The sequence below is a fragment of the Acipenser ruthenus genome, chromosome 52 (genome assembly GCF_902713425.1).
Source record: "Acipenser ruthenus chromosome 52, fAciRut3.2 maternal haplotype, whole genome shotgun sequence".
Classification (NCBI taxonomy): domain Eukaryota; kingdom Metazoa; phylum Chordata; class Actinopteri; order Acipenseriformes; family Acipenseridae; genus Acipenser; species Acipenser ruthenus.
Genome location: NC_081240.1, coordinates 6,742,183 through 6,757,157, shown reverse-complemented (window position 1 = coordinate 6,757,157; position 14,975 = coordinate 6,742,183). Strand labels below are relative to the sequence as shown.

Sequence of the window (14,975 nt, the reverse complement as noted above, 5' to 3'; positions counted from 1 at the left end):
AAATGTGTCCACCTGCTGTCTTGGAGGTTCATTCACCTTCAAATAGTTTACAAAGGCATTGATTGATTTATTATAAATCATATCTCATGTGTTTTCCTTGTAATATATTTTCCATAATTAAATGTTGCTTTTAATAATCGTCATAACAATAATCACAATAAAAGTTGTTTTAAACAGTTCATAATATTTATTGGAAAAACTAAAAACAATACCTTTATTTTTTTATACAAAATATAGACATCAAATATAGGAAATACTTATTTGATCTTTTCTTGTTATTTATATAAACATATATTCAACAGTTAAGCATCTTCAGTGTTTTTTTTCTTATAAAAACTACTATACATTCTATATAAATGCAGAACGCTGTATCATTGTGGAGATGAAGTATCTTTTTTTTAGAAGCAGACCATTAACGAGCAAGTAGCGGGGTTCCAAAAAATACAGCGTCCCCCACGTGCTGCTACAACTGTTTAAATAACGTACCTGTCATTTCTTTTCATTAACATCCTGACAACTTTTCACACTTTTAACTTTAAAGTCTGTTTCAAAGTATTTTCAAAATGGTCACTCTAGTGCACTGATAGTGTCAGGATTTTGCCCACATTGTCAAACAGGTAACACAGCAAGAACGATCCATGATCTGGTACAGGAAAGCCAGAGTGTGCGTTTGTTTTTTTATCGCTCTTCCTGCAGTGGTTTTGAGCAGTGCTTCTCAACCCTGGTCCTCTGGGAACCCGGTATCTCCTCATTTTCATTCCAACTGAGCTTTCAATTACTTAACTACCCTTAATTGAACTGATCATTTGCTTAATTAGACCGTTTTAATTGTTCTCGGCTCCTAATAAGTTGCAGATTAAGTTACTTATAATGACATTTTATAGTGAAGTTGAAATCTCTAACTGTTTAAAAGCTGAAAACAATTAAAAATACCTAATTGTGCTAATTATTAGTTTATTAATTAAGGGTTTAATTAAGTAATTGAAAGCTCAGTTGGAATGAAAACCAGAGGACCGGGGTTGAGCAGCACTGATTCAGAGGACAGAAATCAAACCCCAGTGCACTACAGCAGACATATTGAAAAGAGCTTTGAAACAGACTTTAAAGTTATGTGTAAAAAGTTGTCAGGATGTTAATGAAACATGACATGGATGTTATTTAAGCCGCTGTAGCATCACGGGGGGACGTGGAACGCTAGATTTTCCACAAACCCGTTACTTTCTCGTTAATCTCATCTATCCAAATGTTTCACAAATAGAGGACTTGAGTCCCTATAGTGTGGATTTCTAGTTAACTCCAGCACAGCCTGGGTGGATCAGCAGTATAATGGAAGCTGAGGCTCAAGGAAAGTAAAGCCACCTCTACTGGCACAGAGAGTAGAGCAACTGGATCTCCTGTGAGCCGTCCATGTCAGGCCTGATGAGAAACGAAAAGAAACAGAACCATTGCAGTGCCGCTGTGTGTGTGTCTGCCATTGAAGATCATTGAGGGTATAGTTAACACACTGTGGTCCCATTCTACCAGCCTCACCCCATTGTAGTTGCCCTATACTTGTGCTGCCATTGCCCCTCAGTGTAATACAGAGCCATTGCAGTGCCTCTGTCTGTCTGTCTGCCATTGAAGATCATTGAGGGTATAGTTAACACACTGTGGTCCCATTCTACCAGCCTCACCCCATTGTAGTTGCCCTATACTTGTGCTACCATTGCCCCTCAGTGTAATACAGAGCCATTGCAGTGCTGCTGTCTGTCTGTCTGCCATTGTAGATCATTGAGGGTATAGTTAACACACTGTGGTCCCATTCTACCAGCCTCACCCCATTGTAGTTGCCCTATACTTGTGCTACCATTGCCCCTCAGTGTAATACAGAGCCATTGCAGTGCCGCTGTCTGTCTGTCTGCCATTGTAGATCATTGAGGGTATAGTTAGCACACTGTGGTCCCATTCTACCAGCCTCACCCCATTGTAGTTGCCCTATACTTGTGCTGCCATTGCCCCTCAGTGTAATACAGAGCCATTGCAGTGCCTCTGTCTGTCTGTCTGCCATTGAAGATCATTGAGGGTATAGTTAACACACTGTGGTCCCATTCTACCAGCCTCACCCCATTGTAGTTGCCCTATACTTGTGCTACCATTGCCCCTCAGTGTAATACAGAGCCATTGCAGTGCTGCTGTCTGTCTGTCTGCCATTGTAGATCATTGAGGGTATAGTCAGCACACTGTGGTCCAATGTGTAATTGATTAATCGTGTGAAATTCAGGCCAGAACAATTGCTTTTAGATAATTTAACATAAAAAGGCAGTCTTATTAAATAAAATAACACATTTACCAATTTCTTATAATTCAACTTCTTTTTAGATTTAATTTCTCACCACTAACTTGAGAACACAGCAGACAGATCAGCCAATCAAAACCCTGAACTGGGCAGCCCCTCCCCCTGTACCTGACGGGCGTCTCGAGGATCATGGGCATGTTGTCCAGGCGAGGCTCGTTCACGATTTGTCGAAATCCCTCCAATCCGATCTCCCCCTCACCAATGTTCTCATGACGATCCAGATGGCAGCCCAGCTTCCCTGAAAAACAAATGTGAGGTCAACAGACAGGCTCGATGGTCCAGTGGTAAGAGAATGAGGCTTGTTGTTACCAGGAGGTTCCCGTTCAATCCCAGCTCAGCCACTGACTCACTGTGTGTGACCCTGAGCAAGTCATTTAACCCCCTTGTGCTCCGTTCTTCGGATGACACATTAAACAAAAAGTCCTATTGGAAGTGACTCTGCAGCAACAGCAGTTGTGAGGCAAAGTTCACCACTTGGACTGTAAGTCGCTTTGGATAAAAACATCTGCTAATTGACTAAATAATAATAATAATAAATAATAATAATAATAATAATAATAATAATAATAATAATAATAATAATAATAATAATAATATTAAGCAGCAATGGTAGCACAAGTATAGGGCAGCTACAATGGGGTGAGGCTGGTAGAATGGGACCACAGTGTGCTAACTATACCCTCAATGATCTTCAATGGCAGACAGACAGAGGCACTGCAATGGTAATAAAAGATAACAACTATGGATGATGGATTACTGATGGAATATTGCAAGCTATTCTGGTTGTGAACTAACATTACTGTACTGGAGATCTGTGACACAGCGAATTCAATACAGGTCGAATTATTCATGTATTTTCTTTGTCATTCTTAATTCCAGGCAGGTTAGAAATATATATATATATATATATATATATAGATATTGATATTAAAATAAAAATCCCCAGTTGTCAATACATTATCTCCCAAGTTCTGAGTGACTAGATATTCTAAATAGCGCCCCCTACCTTTGGAGTCATTGAGATGCACTGCCTTGAGATACTGCAGTCCAACCGTCCAATCAAATTCATCCAGCATCTTCTTAACCCCGCCCACTGCAGAGAGGTCGTGACCTGGGGGAGGAGACTCTTACTGGGGTCATGCAAGGGTCACATACTATAGGACAGTTGCCCCTCCCCCTTTCCCTGTCTCTTATGGTGAAAGACCGGTCTGTCTCACTAACAGCAGTGTCCAGTCGACCCCTTTCCCTGTCTCTTATGGTGAAAGACCAGTCTGTCTCACTAACAGCAGTGTCCAGTCGACCCCTTTCCCTGTCTCTTATGGTGAACAGATTCAATGAGTATTTTGAAGGACGCTATACAGATGAAACTGGTCTGGTTTTAAATCCAAGGTTCTCTTACCAGCTGCGAAGGCATGGCAGGTATCCAGACAGACTCCAATTCTGGATTTATCTTTCACTCGATCAATAATCCCTCTCAGTTCTGAGAACTTGCCCCCAACAGTGTTACCCTGGCAGCTCATATTCTCTATAACTGAGGAGGGAAAGAAAGAGACAGACATTAAAACAGAAATGTTAAATATAACCATCTCCCTCAGCAGAACTAATGAAACAGCGCCCCCCACTCACCACTCTGGCAGCATGAGGAACTGCAGGCTGTTGATTGTACCTGTCGTGACTCCAGTGGTGTGCTGGTGGGCGTGGTTTATGGAATCTGCTATCCTATCCAGACACTCCTCTACTGTTATGTCATGGAGGGTGGAGCCAGGGTGGAAGTTGAACATGGTCAGGCCCAGCTGCTCACACCTCTTCAGTTCATCAATGAGCATGGCTCTGCTCTTCTCATAGACATCTGAGGAGAAAATAATCAGATTACATTTTCTTATATTGTATGTGTGTGTTCTTATCTTTTATGGTGTTTGAAATCATGCTGAATGACTTACTGCAAATACTCAGTGTTTTTTTTTTTGTTTTTTTTTTTCTCATGTATCTTTGTCTCCCCCCAGTGGAGACAGGCGAGACTGCACTGGTCATTTCGTGGTTCTTTTATTTATTTATTTATTTATTTTTTAATTACACAAATAGTTGTTTTTTTTTTACAAGTCTATGTTAATCTGCTTTTATGCTCTAGTTGCATGCCAGAGATATACAGACGTGCTCAAATTTGTTGGTACCCTTACAGCTCATTGAAATAATGCTTCATTCCTCCTGAAAAGTGATGAAATTAAAAGCTATTTTATCATGTATACTTGCATGCCTTTGGTATGCCATAGAATAAAGCAAAGAAGCTGTGAAAAGAGATGAATTATTGCTTATTCTACAAAGATATTCTAAAATGGCCTGGACACATTTGTTGGTACCCCTTAGAAAAGATAATAAATAATTGGATTATAGTGATATTTCAAACTAATTAGTTTCTTTAATTAGTATCACACATGTCTCCAATCTTGTAATCAGTCATTCAGCCTATTTAAATGGAGAAAAGTAGTCACTGTGCTGTTTGGTATCATTGTGTGCACCACACTGAACATGGACCAGAGAAAGCAAAGGAGAGAGTTGTCTGAGGAGATCAGAAAGAAAATAATAGACAAGCATGGTAAAGGTAAAGGCTACAAGACCATCTCCAAGCAGCTTGATGTTCCTGTGACAACAGTTGCAAATATTATTAAGAAGTTTAAGGTCCATGGAACTGTAGCCAACCTCCCTGGGCGCGGCGGTAAGAGGAAAATCGACCCCAGATTGAACAGAAGGATAGTGCGAATGGTAGAAAAAGAACCAAGGATAACTGCCAAAGAGATACAAGCTGAACTCCAAGGTGAAGGTACGTCAGTTTCTGATCGCACCATCCGTCGCTTTTTGAGCGAAAGTGGGCTCCATGGAAGAAGACCAAGGAGGACTCCACTTTTGACAGAAAAACATAAAAAAGCCAGACTGGAATTTGCTAAAATGCATATTGACAAGCCACAATCCTTCTGGGAGAATGTCATTTGGACAGATGAGTCAAAACTGGAGCTTTTTGGCAAGTCACATCAGCTCTATGTTCACAGACGAAAAAATGAAGCTTTCAAAGAAAAGAACACCATACCTACAGTGAAACATGGAGGAGGCTCGGTTATGTTTTGGGGCTGCTTTGCTGCGCCTGGCACAGGGTGCTTTGAATCTGTGCAGGGCACAATGAAATCTCAAGACTATCAAGGCATTCTGGAGCGAAACGTACTGCCCAGTATCAGAAAGCGCTCTCAGTCGCAGGTCATGGGTCCTCCAACAGGATAATGACCCAAAACACACAGCTAAAAGCACCCAAGAATGGATAAGAACAAAACATTGGACTATTCTGAAGTAGCCTTCTATGAGTCCTGATCTGAATCCTGTCAAACATCTATGGATAGAGCTGAAACTTGCAGTCTGGAGAAGGCACCCATCAAACCTGAGGCAGCTGGAGTAGTTTGCTCAGGAAGAGATGGCCAAACTACCTGTTAACAGGTGCAGAAGTCTCATTGAGAGCTACAGAAAACGTTTGATTGCTGTGACTGCCTCTAAAGGTTGTGCAACAAAATATTAGGTTAGCGATCCCATCATTTTTGTCCATGCCATTTTCATTTGTTTTATTATTTACAATATTATGTTGAATAAAAAATCAAAAGCAAAGTCTGATTTCTATTAAATATGGAATAAACAATGGTGGATGCCAATTACTTTTGTCAGTTTCAAGTTATTTCAGAGAAAATTGGGCATTCTTCGTTTTTTGTGGAGGGGTACCAACAAATTTGAGCACGTCTGTATGTATTCTATATAAGCCAAAGTGTCTTTAACCCTTTGCAGTCCATTTATTAAGTGCGCGTCAGGTCACAGTCAAACGGGTTTAAAGGGCCCTGCATATCAACAAAGCACTCACTAGGCATCTCTAGCCCCGCCCCACCCTTTGTTCGCTATCACTTTCACATATGCTAATAAATAAATAATAATAATAATAATAATAGTCGTACATACCGATCAATCATCGCCTGATCACTCGTTGTATCACCAGACTCCTCAATAATGCGATCCAAGTCATTATTTTATTACTATAACATCTCAAAAAAGCTCTGCAAATGTCCGTGATAGTCTCTGTGTGCTGATTCAGTAACAGGCAGCTTGTTTCCTTATGACCGCCCCTATGTGATGCCAGGGGCATGTATGACTATTCATGAGATACGCCTTTTTTTTTTTGGTTTATCGGCTTGTCTCGGCTCCTGTCGCTCCCACTCGGCCATTGAATGGTTTTCTCTGCTTTTTCCGGAGAAAAAAAGACTAGAAACCAGTTTTTTGCGTTTTTTTGATGATGTTGGACAGGGTCTGACAATGGACCGGATAGGAATAATTGCAATGTCGGACCAGGTCCGACATAGGACCGCAAAAGGGTTAAAAAATAGCCAGCGCCATCTAGTGATAAGGCTGTGATCTCAAGACCTTTCCTGTATCTTTGCCTCCCTCCAGTGGATACCGGTAGTACTGCAGGATAGTCCAGTTCTGAACTAACTGCACTGTACCAGGGTTCTGAGAGCCAGCAAATTCACTGCATTCTGAATAAAAAACAACGTTACTGGAGAAGATCTTTCCTGTATCTTTGTCTCCCCCAAGTGGATACAGGCAGTACAGCAAGAAAGTCCAGATCTGTAACTGTACTGTACTGGTATCTGAGATCCATTAACTGCAATACAGTCCAGATAACTTAATGTATCTTTGTCTCCCCTGGTGGAGAAAGGCAGTACTGCTCTGGTAATTTCATGTATCTTTGCTCCCCCCTGGTGGAAAACTCCCTCTAAGGGAGAGAGTTGTTACTGCAAGGTGGTCTAGATATGAACTAACAGACCTTTTCTGTATCTATCTCCACCTGGTGGAGTCAGGTGGTACTGCTCTGCAATTTCCTGCCTGTCTCCCCCTGGTGGAGACGGCTGGTACTCACCAGGTTTGGGAGACCCACAGTTGAGCAGGTATGACCCGTGCGGCAGTATGCGGTCGGGGGTGAAGCCGTGTTGGGAGCAGGCCTGGCGGAACCGGGCCACTGCCTTCTCATCCAGGGGCTGGCTCTTCCATGAGCGCTGGGAGCCTAGGAACATGCCGAACACACAGCCCCCGATCGTAACGGAGCCCTGCACAGCGTTCCAGAGCCCACCTGCAGAGACACAGCCAGACCTGTGAGTGCTGACCATCTTTAAAATCCATTCTCTCACCTCTTATTAGCTTTATTAACAGTATCGCTGGTCCTTCCCTTTAAAGGAGTGCTGACCATCTTTAAAATCCATTCTCTCACCTATTAGCTTTATTAACAGTATCGCTGGTCCTTCCCTTTAAAAGGAGCACTGACCATCTTTAAAATCCATTCTCTCACCTCTTATTAGCTTTATTAACAGTATCGCTGGTCCCTCCCTTTAAAGGAGCGCTGACCATCTTTAAAATACATTCTCTCACCTCTTATTAGCTTTATTAACAGTATCGCTGGTCCCTCCCTTTAAAGGAGCGCTGACCATCTTTAAAATACATTCTCTCCTACCTGCTATGGACATGTGGGCTCCTATGAGCTTCCTCCTTATTCCCTCCATTTTCACACTCCCTTTCTCCGTCTCTCTCTCCGCTGATGAGCCGGGTTGTACAGGCAATGGCTCTTCTTCCTCCTTTTTTATTCCCTCGCTCTTTAGTTTTTTCATTCCCTTCTTCACAGGCCTGGTCCCGCTGTCTGGTAACCAAAGCAGTCAGACGTCAAGACAATTATTTTTGTTTTGTCTTATGATGTCACTTCCTCCCTGTCGCAGTTAGCAAAACAAACTTGATCCAAGGTGGCAGACCACTAGAGGGCGCTGGCTCTTCTATAAAGACACTGTGGCTGATCCAGCCTGTGTTACTCACATCTATGGCTGGTAATTAGAGCTGAAGAGCAGCTTCTGAACTCATCGTCACCTCAAATTGTAGCCGACAAAATAATTCCATTCATTTCCCCCCATTGACAGCCCTTCATTATAGAGGTCTTAATGTGCAGTTTTGAAATGAACACATATTTTAATATGTCATTTTTATTTAAACCCATGATATCTGGTTAAAGAAATCTCAGTTTGCACAAGTCATGCTTTCGAATAGTGTCACTTCCTAGGTCGCCTGCTGGGTAAAATCGCCCCACTTCTCTGGCTTCTTGTCTGTCAATAACCAATCACCAATCAGCTGCTGCTTCCCCTATTGACTGACATGCTTTGCACCCAGAAGACACTGCTGTTGGGTGACCAGGAAGTAAAGCAGTGACAGACTTCCTGGAAGACAAGTCAAGCAAGCTGAGAACTTCCTTTAACCCCAGTGTAGAACCAGATGTGAATTCAAATGAAAATGGGACTATAACATGTGTTTCTTTCAGAACTGCACCTCTGAGACTGACTAGTCAATAGAAGAGCAGGACAGGCGAGATTAAAGGAATTGTTTTATTAATATTAATATTATTATTTAGCAGACCCATTTATCGAAAGCAACTTCCAGAGACTAGGGGGTGAACTATGCATCATCAACAACTGCTGTTGCTGCTGCAGAGTCACTTCCAATAGGACCTTGTTTGTTTTACGCCTCATACGAAGGACAGAGCACAAGGAGATTTAGTGACTTGTTCAGGGTCACACACACACACACAGTGAGTCAGTAGCTGAGCCGGGATTTGAACCTCCTGGTATCAAGACCATTTTCTCGAACCACTGGACCAGAGAGCCTCAGATTAATTAGTTACAATCTCTTTCAGCATTATGAGGTCATCTCCTGCTAATTCAATGGAACTGAAAGCCGTTTTCATATTCTCGTACCCGGTTCATCCACGCTCTCCCGTTTCACTCCACGTTTCACTGATTTCCTCCTCTGTCTGCTTGGCTTCACCTTCTCTCTATTCCCCTCTCCCTCCTTCTTCACCGTCACTTGTCCCTTCTTTCGTTTGGGAGTGAGGACAGGTCTGACCGAATGAGCCGAGCCCTCGAGCTCCCCTGTATTGAAGATGAAAAAGTGACTTGAGTTAAATTTACACTGAAGACCAAGAAAGACTTCTAGTGGAAACGTTTGCCATTGAATTGACACTGAAGACGCTGAGAAAGACTTCTAGTGGAAACGTTTGCCATTGAATTTACACTGAAGACGCTGAGAAAGACTTCTAGTGGAAACGTTTGCCATTGAATTTACACTGAAGACACTCAGAAAGACTTCTAGTGGAAACGTTTGCCATTGAATTTACACTGAAGGCGCTGAGAAAGACTTCTAGTGGAAACGTTTGCCATTGAATTTACACTGAAGACACTCAGAAAGACTTCTAGTGGAAATGTTTGCCATTGAATTTACACTGAAGACACTCAGAAAGACTTACAACTCACCTACAGTAGAGCGCTTGCGGCCCCTAACTCCACTCCTCCGTCTCTTCTCTCCCCCCTTCCCTCGCTCCGCACTCTCCGAGTTGCGCAGTGAACTGCGTGTCCTGGAGAAGGGGCCACTCCCCCTGCGCTCGGACTTAACCCTGTCCTTGCCAGACATCCCAAAAAACAGCCTGTGAAACACACACACACACACACACACACACAGAGAAAGCTTAAGTGACACTTTATTAGGAATCCTTGTCTCTGGAAGCTATAATTCCTGGAACAGTTAGCTGTTAGTTAGTGAGTGCAAAATGGGCAAGACATGCTTATTAGAGAGTTGGGTAATTGTATTTTAGTAGCGCTATTGCACTTACTGTAAACGACACTCAGAGGTGACAGTAAGCTGGTACTGACCGGGACTCTGTACCGGTCATTGTATTTTCAGGCTACATCGTTTGCTCTTTGTATGTGAAGTCCTTTCCCACCTCCCGGCTTCTTCATGGTTGTCCGGTTACTATTGATGTTTAAGCAAAAGAACTCAAAGTCACTCAGGTTCCAGTCATGTGACTTAGGATGACAGAGGGGTGATCGCCATAGTAACCGTCACTCTTACAGCGAGCAACGCTGACTGCAAAGGGGGCTCAGCAGACCTGTCAACACTGAGTTTACAAAATGAAACCTGAGTGGCCTGAACTGAAGTGAATATCTTCCAAGACAAAATCATACAACTATTCCACTGGTATTTAGTAGAATGATAGACGGGGATACGCTGCTCTTTAAAAAGGAAAAATATCAAACAGAAAAACAACCATGAGGTGCTTCACAATCAATACAAGGGAACTGCACTCGCAAGTAAACAGTTCACTTGTAGTTTAGTTCATACTCTGAAGAAACAAGCAGAGCAAAAACAGCCTTCGTTTTTTGTCCCGGTCAGAAACAGGAAGTACAACATTTTCGAAGTACAGAACTGCATCGTGTGCTCAGCAAGATAACAGCAGTGTGATTTATTAGGCTGTGTGTCAGCGCCATTCAAAAATAAAATAAACAATCTTGTGGATTATTTGTTTAAACATTCTGATTCTGTGTTGATCATGTTTAAATGGTGATACTAACAGCTGATCGACTTTTAAAATCTGGCTTTTTGTACATTTAACATGTTTGAGATGACAAGATATATAAAGAAAATAAGGAGCTGTTATCATCTGCAATAAATACACCTGATGTTTAATTTATAAACTATCATTGTGTTATTATATACAGTACTGTTATTTAGTCCTTGGGATGAGATGTAAAACAAACGAGCTCCTATTGGAAGTGACTCTGTAGCAGCAGCAGCAGCAGTTGTTGATGATGCAGAGTTCACCCCCCTGGTCTCTGGAAGTCGCTTTGGATTAACTCATTCATTCATCATTTCAACGCCTTCAGAGTTGGTACGGCATCAGTGACTTGAAGAAAAAGAAGATCCCAGTTTTTCACTCTGCAAATCGGGTAACCCTAACGACATGAACAGTGCGAGAAACTCAAGCTCTGGAAGAAATTAGGTGAGACACCAAAATCCAAACAGAGCAACTGGACAAAAACTCACAACAATACTCAAATATAAATCAAATAGTTTGTTTGTTTGTTTTTTTAATTAAGTGTTGTTGTAATTGTATATTTAAGGTTCAAATGTAATAATTCCAAATGAAACACAACCTTAGTTTTTATTATTATTATTTATATATTTTATTATTTATATATTTCGAAACCATTATTAAATAAAATGCCCTTCTCTCTCCTTTTAGCTTTGGTCCCCATAAATTAGCAGTGCCTTGCAGCTTACAAAAACGTACCGGTACAGTACCGGTAAGAAATTAAAGGTTGCTTTCACCTCTGATTACACTGTATTTAAATATGAATCTGGCATTGTAACCCGGTCTGTACTGCCCTGTAACACCTGGGTAAGTCACCTGGGATAAAGGCGTCTACCAAATAAATAATAATAATAATAATAATAATAATAATAATAATAATAATAATAATAATAATGAGTAGTCAGCGATGAGTAAATTGCAAAACAGAAAAAATAAAGTCTTTCGCAGATGTATTGCGGAGCTGGCTACACCAGCCCAGTGCTTTTCCACTGTTGTGCTCCTCGCTTGAGGAACCAGGTTGATTTAGGCAGCTTGAAACACGGGATGCTTTGAAGTCTAAACTGAAAACATCCTTTTTAAACGCGCTTTTATATCACTGGTTGTAGCTGAGAGTGTGTTGTACACACGAGCTCTGTGGCTTTGTTTTTAACTTTGTACAGAGCTCTGGGGTGCCATGGCATGAAGGGAGGGCGATATATAAAAATATAGAAATAAACGTGTAGTGTACTGTAGTGTAGTGTACTGTAGTGTAGTGCAGTGTAGTGTAGTGTAGTGTACTGTAGTGTAGTGTAAGTGTAGTGTAGTGTAAGTGTAGTGTAGTGCAGTGTAGTGTACTGTACTGTAGTGTAGTGCAGTGTAGTGTAGTGCAGTGTAGTGTAGTGCAGTGTAAGTGTAGTGTAGTGTAAGTGTAGTGTACTGTACTGTAGTGTAGTGCAGTGTAGTGTAGTGTACTGTACTGTAGTGCAGTGTAGTGTAGTGTAGTGCAGTGTAGTGTACTGTACTGTAGTGCAGTGTAGTGTAGTGTAGTGCAGTGTAGTGTACTGTACTGTAGTGCAGTGTAGTGTAGTGTAGTGCAGTGTAGTGTACTGTACTGTAGTGTAAGTGTAGTGTACTGTACTGTAGTGTAGTGCAGTGTAGTGTACTGTACTGTAGTGTACTGTAGTGCAGTGCAGTGTAGTGTACTGTACTGTAGTGTAGTGCAGTGTAGTGTAGTGTAGTGTACTGTACTGTAGTGTAGTGCAGTGTAGTGTAGTGTAGTGTACTGTAGTGCAGTGTAGTGTAGTGTAGTGTACTGTAGTGCAGTGTACTGTAGTGTAGTGTACTGTAGTGCAGTGTACTGTAGTGTAGTGTACTGTAGTGTAGTGTAGTGTAGTGTACTGTACTGTACTGTAGTGTACTGTAGTGCAGTGCAGTGTAGTGTAGTGTACTGTACTGTAGTGTAGTGCAGTGTAGTGTACTGTACTGTAGTGTAGTGTAGTGTACTGTACTGTAGTGTAGTGCAGTGTAGTGTAGTGCAGTGTAGTGTAGTGCAGTGTAGTGTACTGTAGTGTAGTGTAGTGTAAGTGCAAGTCGTCCAGGTGTAAGTAAACGTTTTGGTTCGCAGTCTTCACGGTATAACATCGTTTCAGACGCATAAAATCCCATCGTTACTACGGACGATAATGCACAAAGGAAAATATGTCCAAAACATCATTACAGTGTAAAAATCAGGCATGTAAATATACCAGCCATGCTATAAGAATGTATAACAGCGGCACGGATCACCAATGCAAGTGTAAACACTACGATTAACATGTACACAGTAAAACGCGGGACAGCATTGCACAATGAGCTGTCTGCTAGACATTGCACGCAGGTACATTACACGCTGTCCACGATCTTATTAATTTACCAGTCGAACTGAAGGACCGTATTTGCAAATTGAATCCAAGCTGTTAAAGATCAAAATGCAAATCACCAAACCGACGTGTTGCTCAAACCAGCAACAGACAACACTGAAGTTTAGAGTTCATTAACTGCAGTACAGCACCTAGCCCTTACCTTGGTTTTATTACAGTTCAATGCACGGCACCGCACAGAGTTGTCAAGTTTGCTTCCGCGTTTACCAAGTATTGTAATGGCTGTTCTGACCAAAACAATGGCGTTATACTGCCATCTAGTGGCTGAAAATAAAAACCGGGCTTTACTGTGTTGATGCTGAATTCAAAATGTGCTTCTCTTCGGAAGCGCCAAAATTACGTCACATAGACCACGACTGGCCTCCTTTCTCATGAATATTACGTAAGCCCCTGCTGAATATTAATCAGGGGAATGAAATAGCCGTATATTTAAACGAACGCTTTTATTTATAATATGTATCTTAAGTTAACTTTGAATAATTTGAATGAATGTATTAGTAATCGAATGTATGTAATTATAATCTGCTATGTTATTATGTATGAATATTTGTCTAGAAACTGTGAATAAAACTAATTATAAACTAATAACTGCTGCACCGGGAGTGAATCTTGTGGAGACCCTGAGATGACGTAGCGGTGCACCCACACCATAGGAAAAAAAGAAAGAAAATGACATGGCATTGTGTGTTTCGATTTATAACCAAAAAAAAAAAAAAAAAATGCGATCTTTGCTCTAGAGCCGCTGGGAGTATCTATGCTCCAGAAGGGTGAGCGGGCGATGTCTTTATAAAACAAACGCGTCATTCCCTTAAGCTATTGGGCCGCTGCGGGATCATCTCGCTTCACAGACGTCTATCAAAGCGTCACACTCAGCTCTTGGATACTCAGGATTTGTAGACTTCTGTATTACAATTTCCTGTGCTTTTACTACAGGGAGCTTCTATAAGGGTTAGTTTACCATGGTTTGTTCTTTAATATGCTTTACCATACCTATCTGTGCTTTACAATGCTTCCCTATGCTTTACCATACCTCTCTGTGCTTTACAATGCTTCCCTATGCTTTACCATACCTCTCTGTGCTTTACAATGCTTCCCTATGCTTTACCAGACCTCTCTTTGTTTTACAATGCTTCCCTATGCTTTACAGACCTCTCTGTGCTTTACCATGCTTCCCTATGCTTTACCAGACCTCTCTGTGCTTTACAATGCTTCCCTATGCTTTACAGACCTCTCTGTGCTTTACAATGCTTCCCTATGTTTTAGGTTTCACTGTGCTGTATTACATTTGCTGTGCTTGTACTGTGGGACACTTTTATAAGGCTCTCTCTTGCTCACAAGGGATCTTATCTGTCCTTCTAATTATTATTATTATTATTATTATTATTATTATTATTATTATTATTATTTATTTCTTAGCAGACGCCCTTACCCATTTATACAGTTGGGTTTTTACTGGAGCAATCTAGGTAAAGTACTTTGCTCAAGGGTATAACAGCAGTGTCTCCCACTGGGGATTGAACCCACGACCCTCCGGTCAAGAGTCCAAAGCCCTAACCACTACTCCACACTGCTGCCCGATAGGTAGCAGGCTACAGACACTGCAGCTATTTCTGCTGCGTATCTCTCCCCCTTTCATCCAGAAACCTCTTTCTTTTTACTGCCAGCTCCCTGAGAGTGTTTGTGTCAGGGTTACTGCTCTGTGTTTGATACAGACTGGGAAGAATGAAGCGCGTCTCACATTGATTCCCTCCACTGTAAC

At 41.6% G+C, this 14,975-nt stretch overlaps 2 protein-coding genes across 4 annotated transcripts in view; one reads left to right on the top strand and one right to left on the bottom strand.

Moving 5' to 3' along the window:
- LOC117965704 (E3 ubiquitin/ISG15 ligase TRIM25-like) overlaps positions 1–14,975 on the top strand; it is a 300,687-nt gene that overhangs the window by 148,779 nt on the left and 136,933 nt on the right. The window lies entirely within an intron of this gene.
- On the bottom strand, positions 189–13,487 carry LOC131696812 (probable endonuclease 4). Of its 3 annotated transcripts, XM_059016331.1 has the most exons (11): positions 13,359–13,486; positions 10,059–11,129; positions 9,703–9,872; positions 9,148–9,321; positions 7,866–8,048; positions 7,278–7,487; positions 4,002–4,184; positions 3,735–3,866; positions 3,342–3,446; positions 2,444–2,573; positions 192–1,416 (listed from the first exon to the last, which is right to left on the bottom strand). In XM_059016331.1, exons 3-11 carry the CDS (start codon positions 9,857–9,859, stop codon positions 1,362–1,364), a joined length of 1,329 nt encoding a protein of 442 aa, XP_058872314.1. In that variant the 5' UTR covers positions 9,860–9,872; positions 10,059–11,129; positions 13,359–13,486; the 3' UTR covers positions 192–1,361. The 3 variants fall into 3 exon arrangements, with proteins under 3 accessions (XP_058872315.1, XP_058872314.1, XP_058872313.1); XM_059016330.1 differs by lacking the exon at positions 10,059–11,129; XM_059016332.1 differs by lacking the exons at positions 3,342–3,446; positions 10,059–11,129 and having other exon boundaries at positions 189–1,416; positions 13,359–13,487.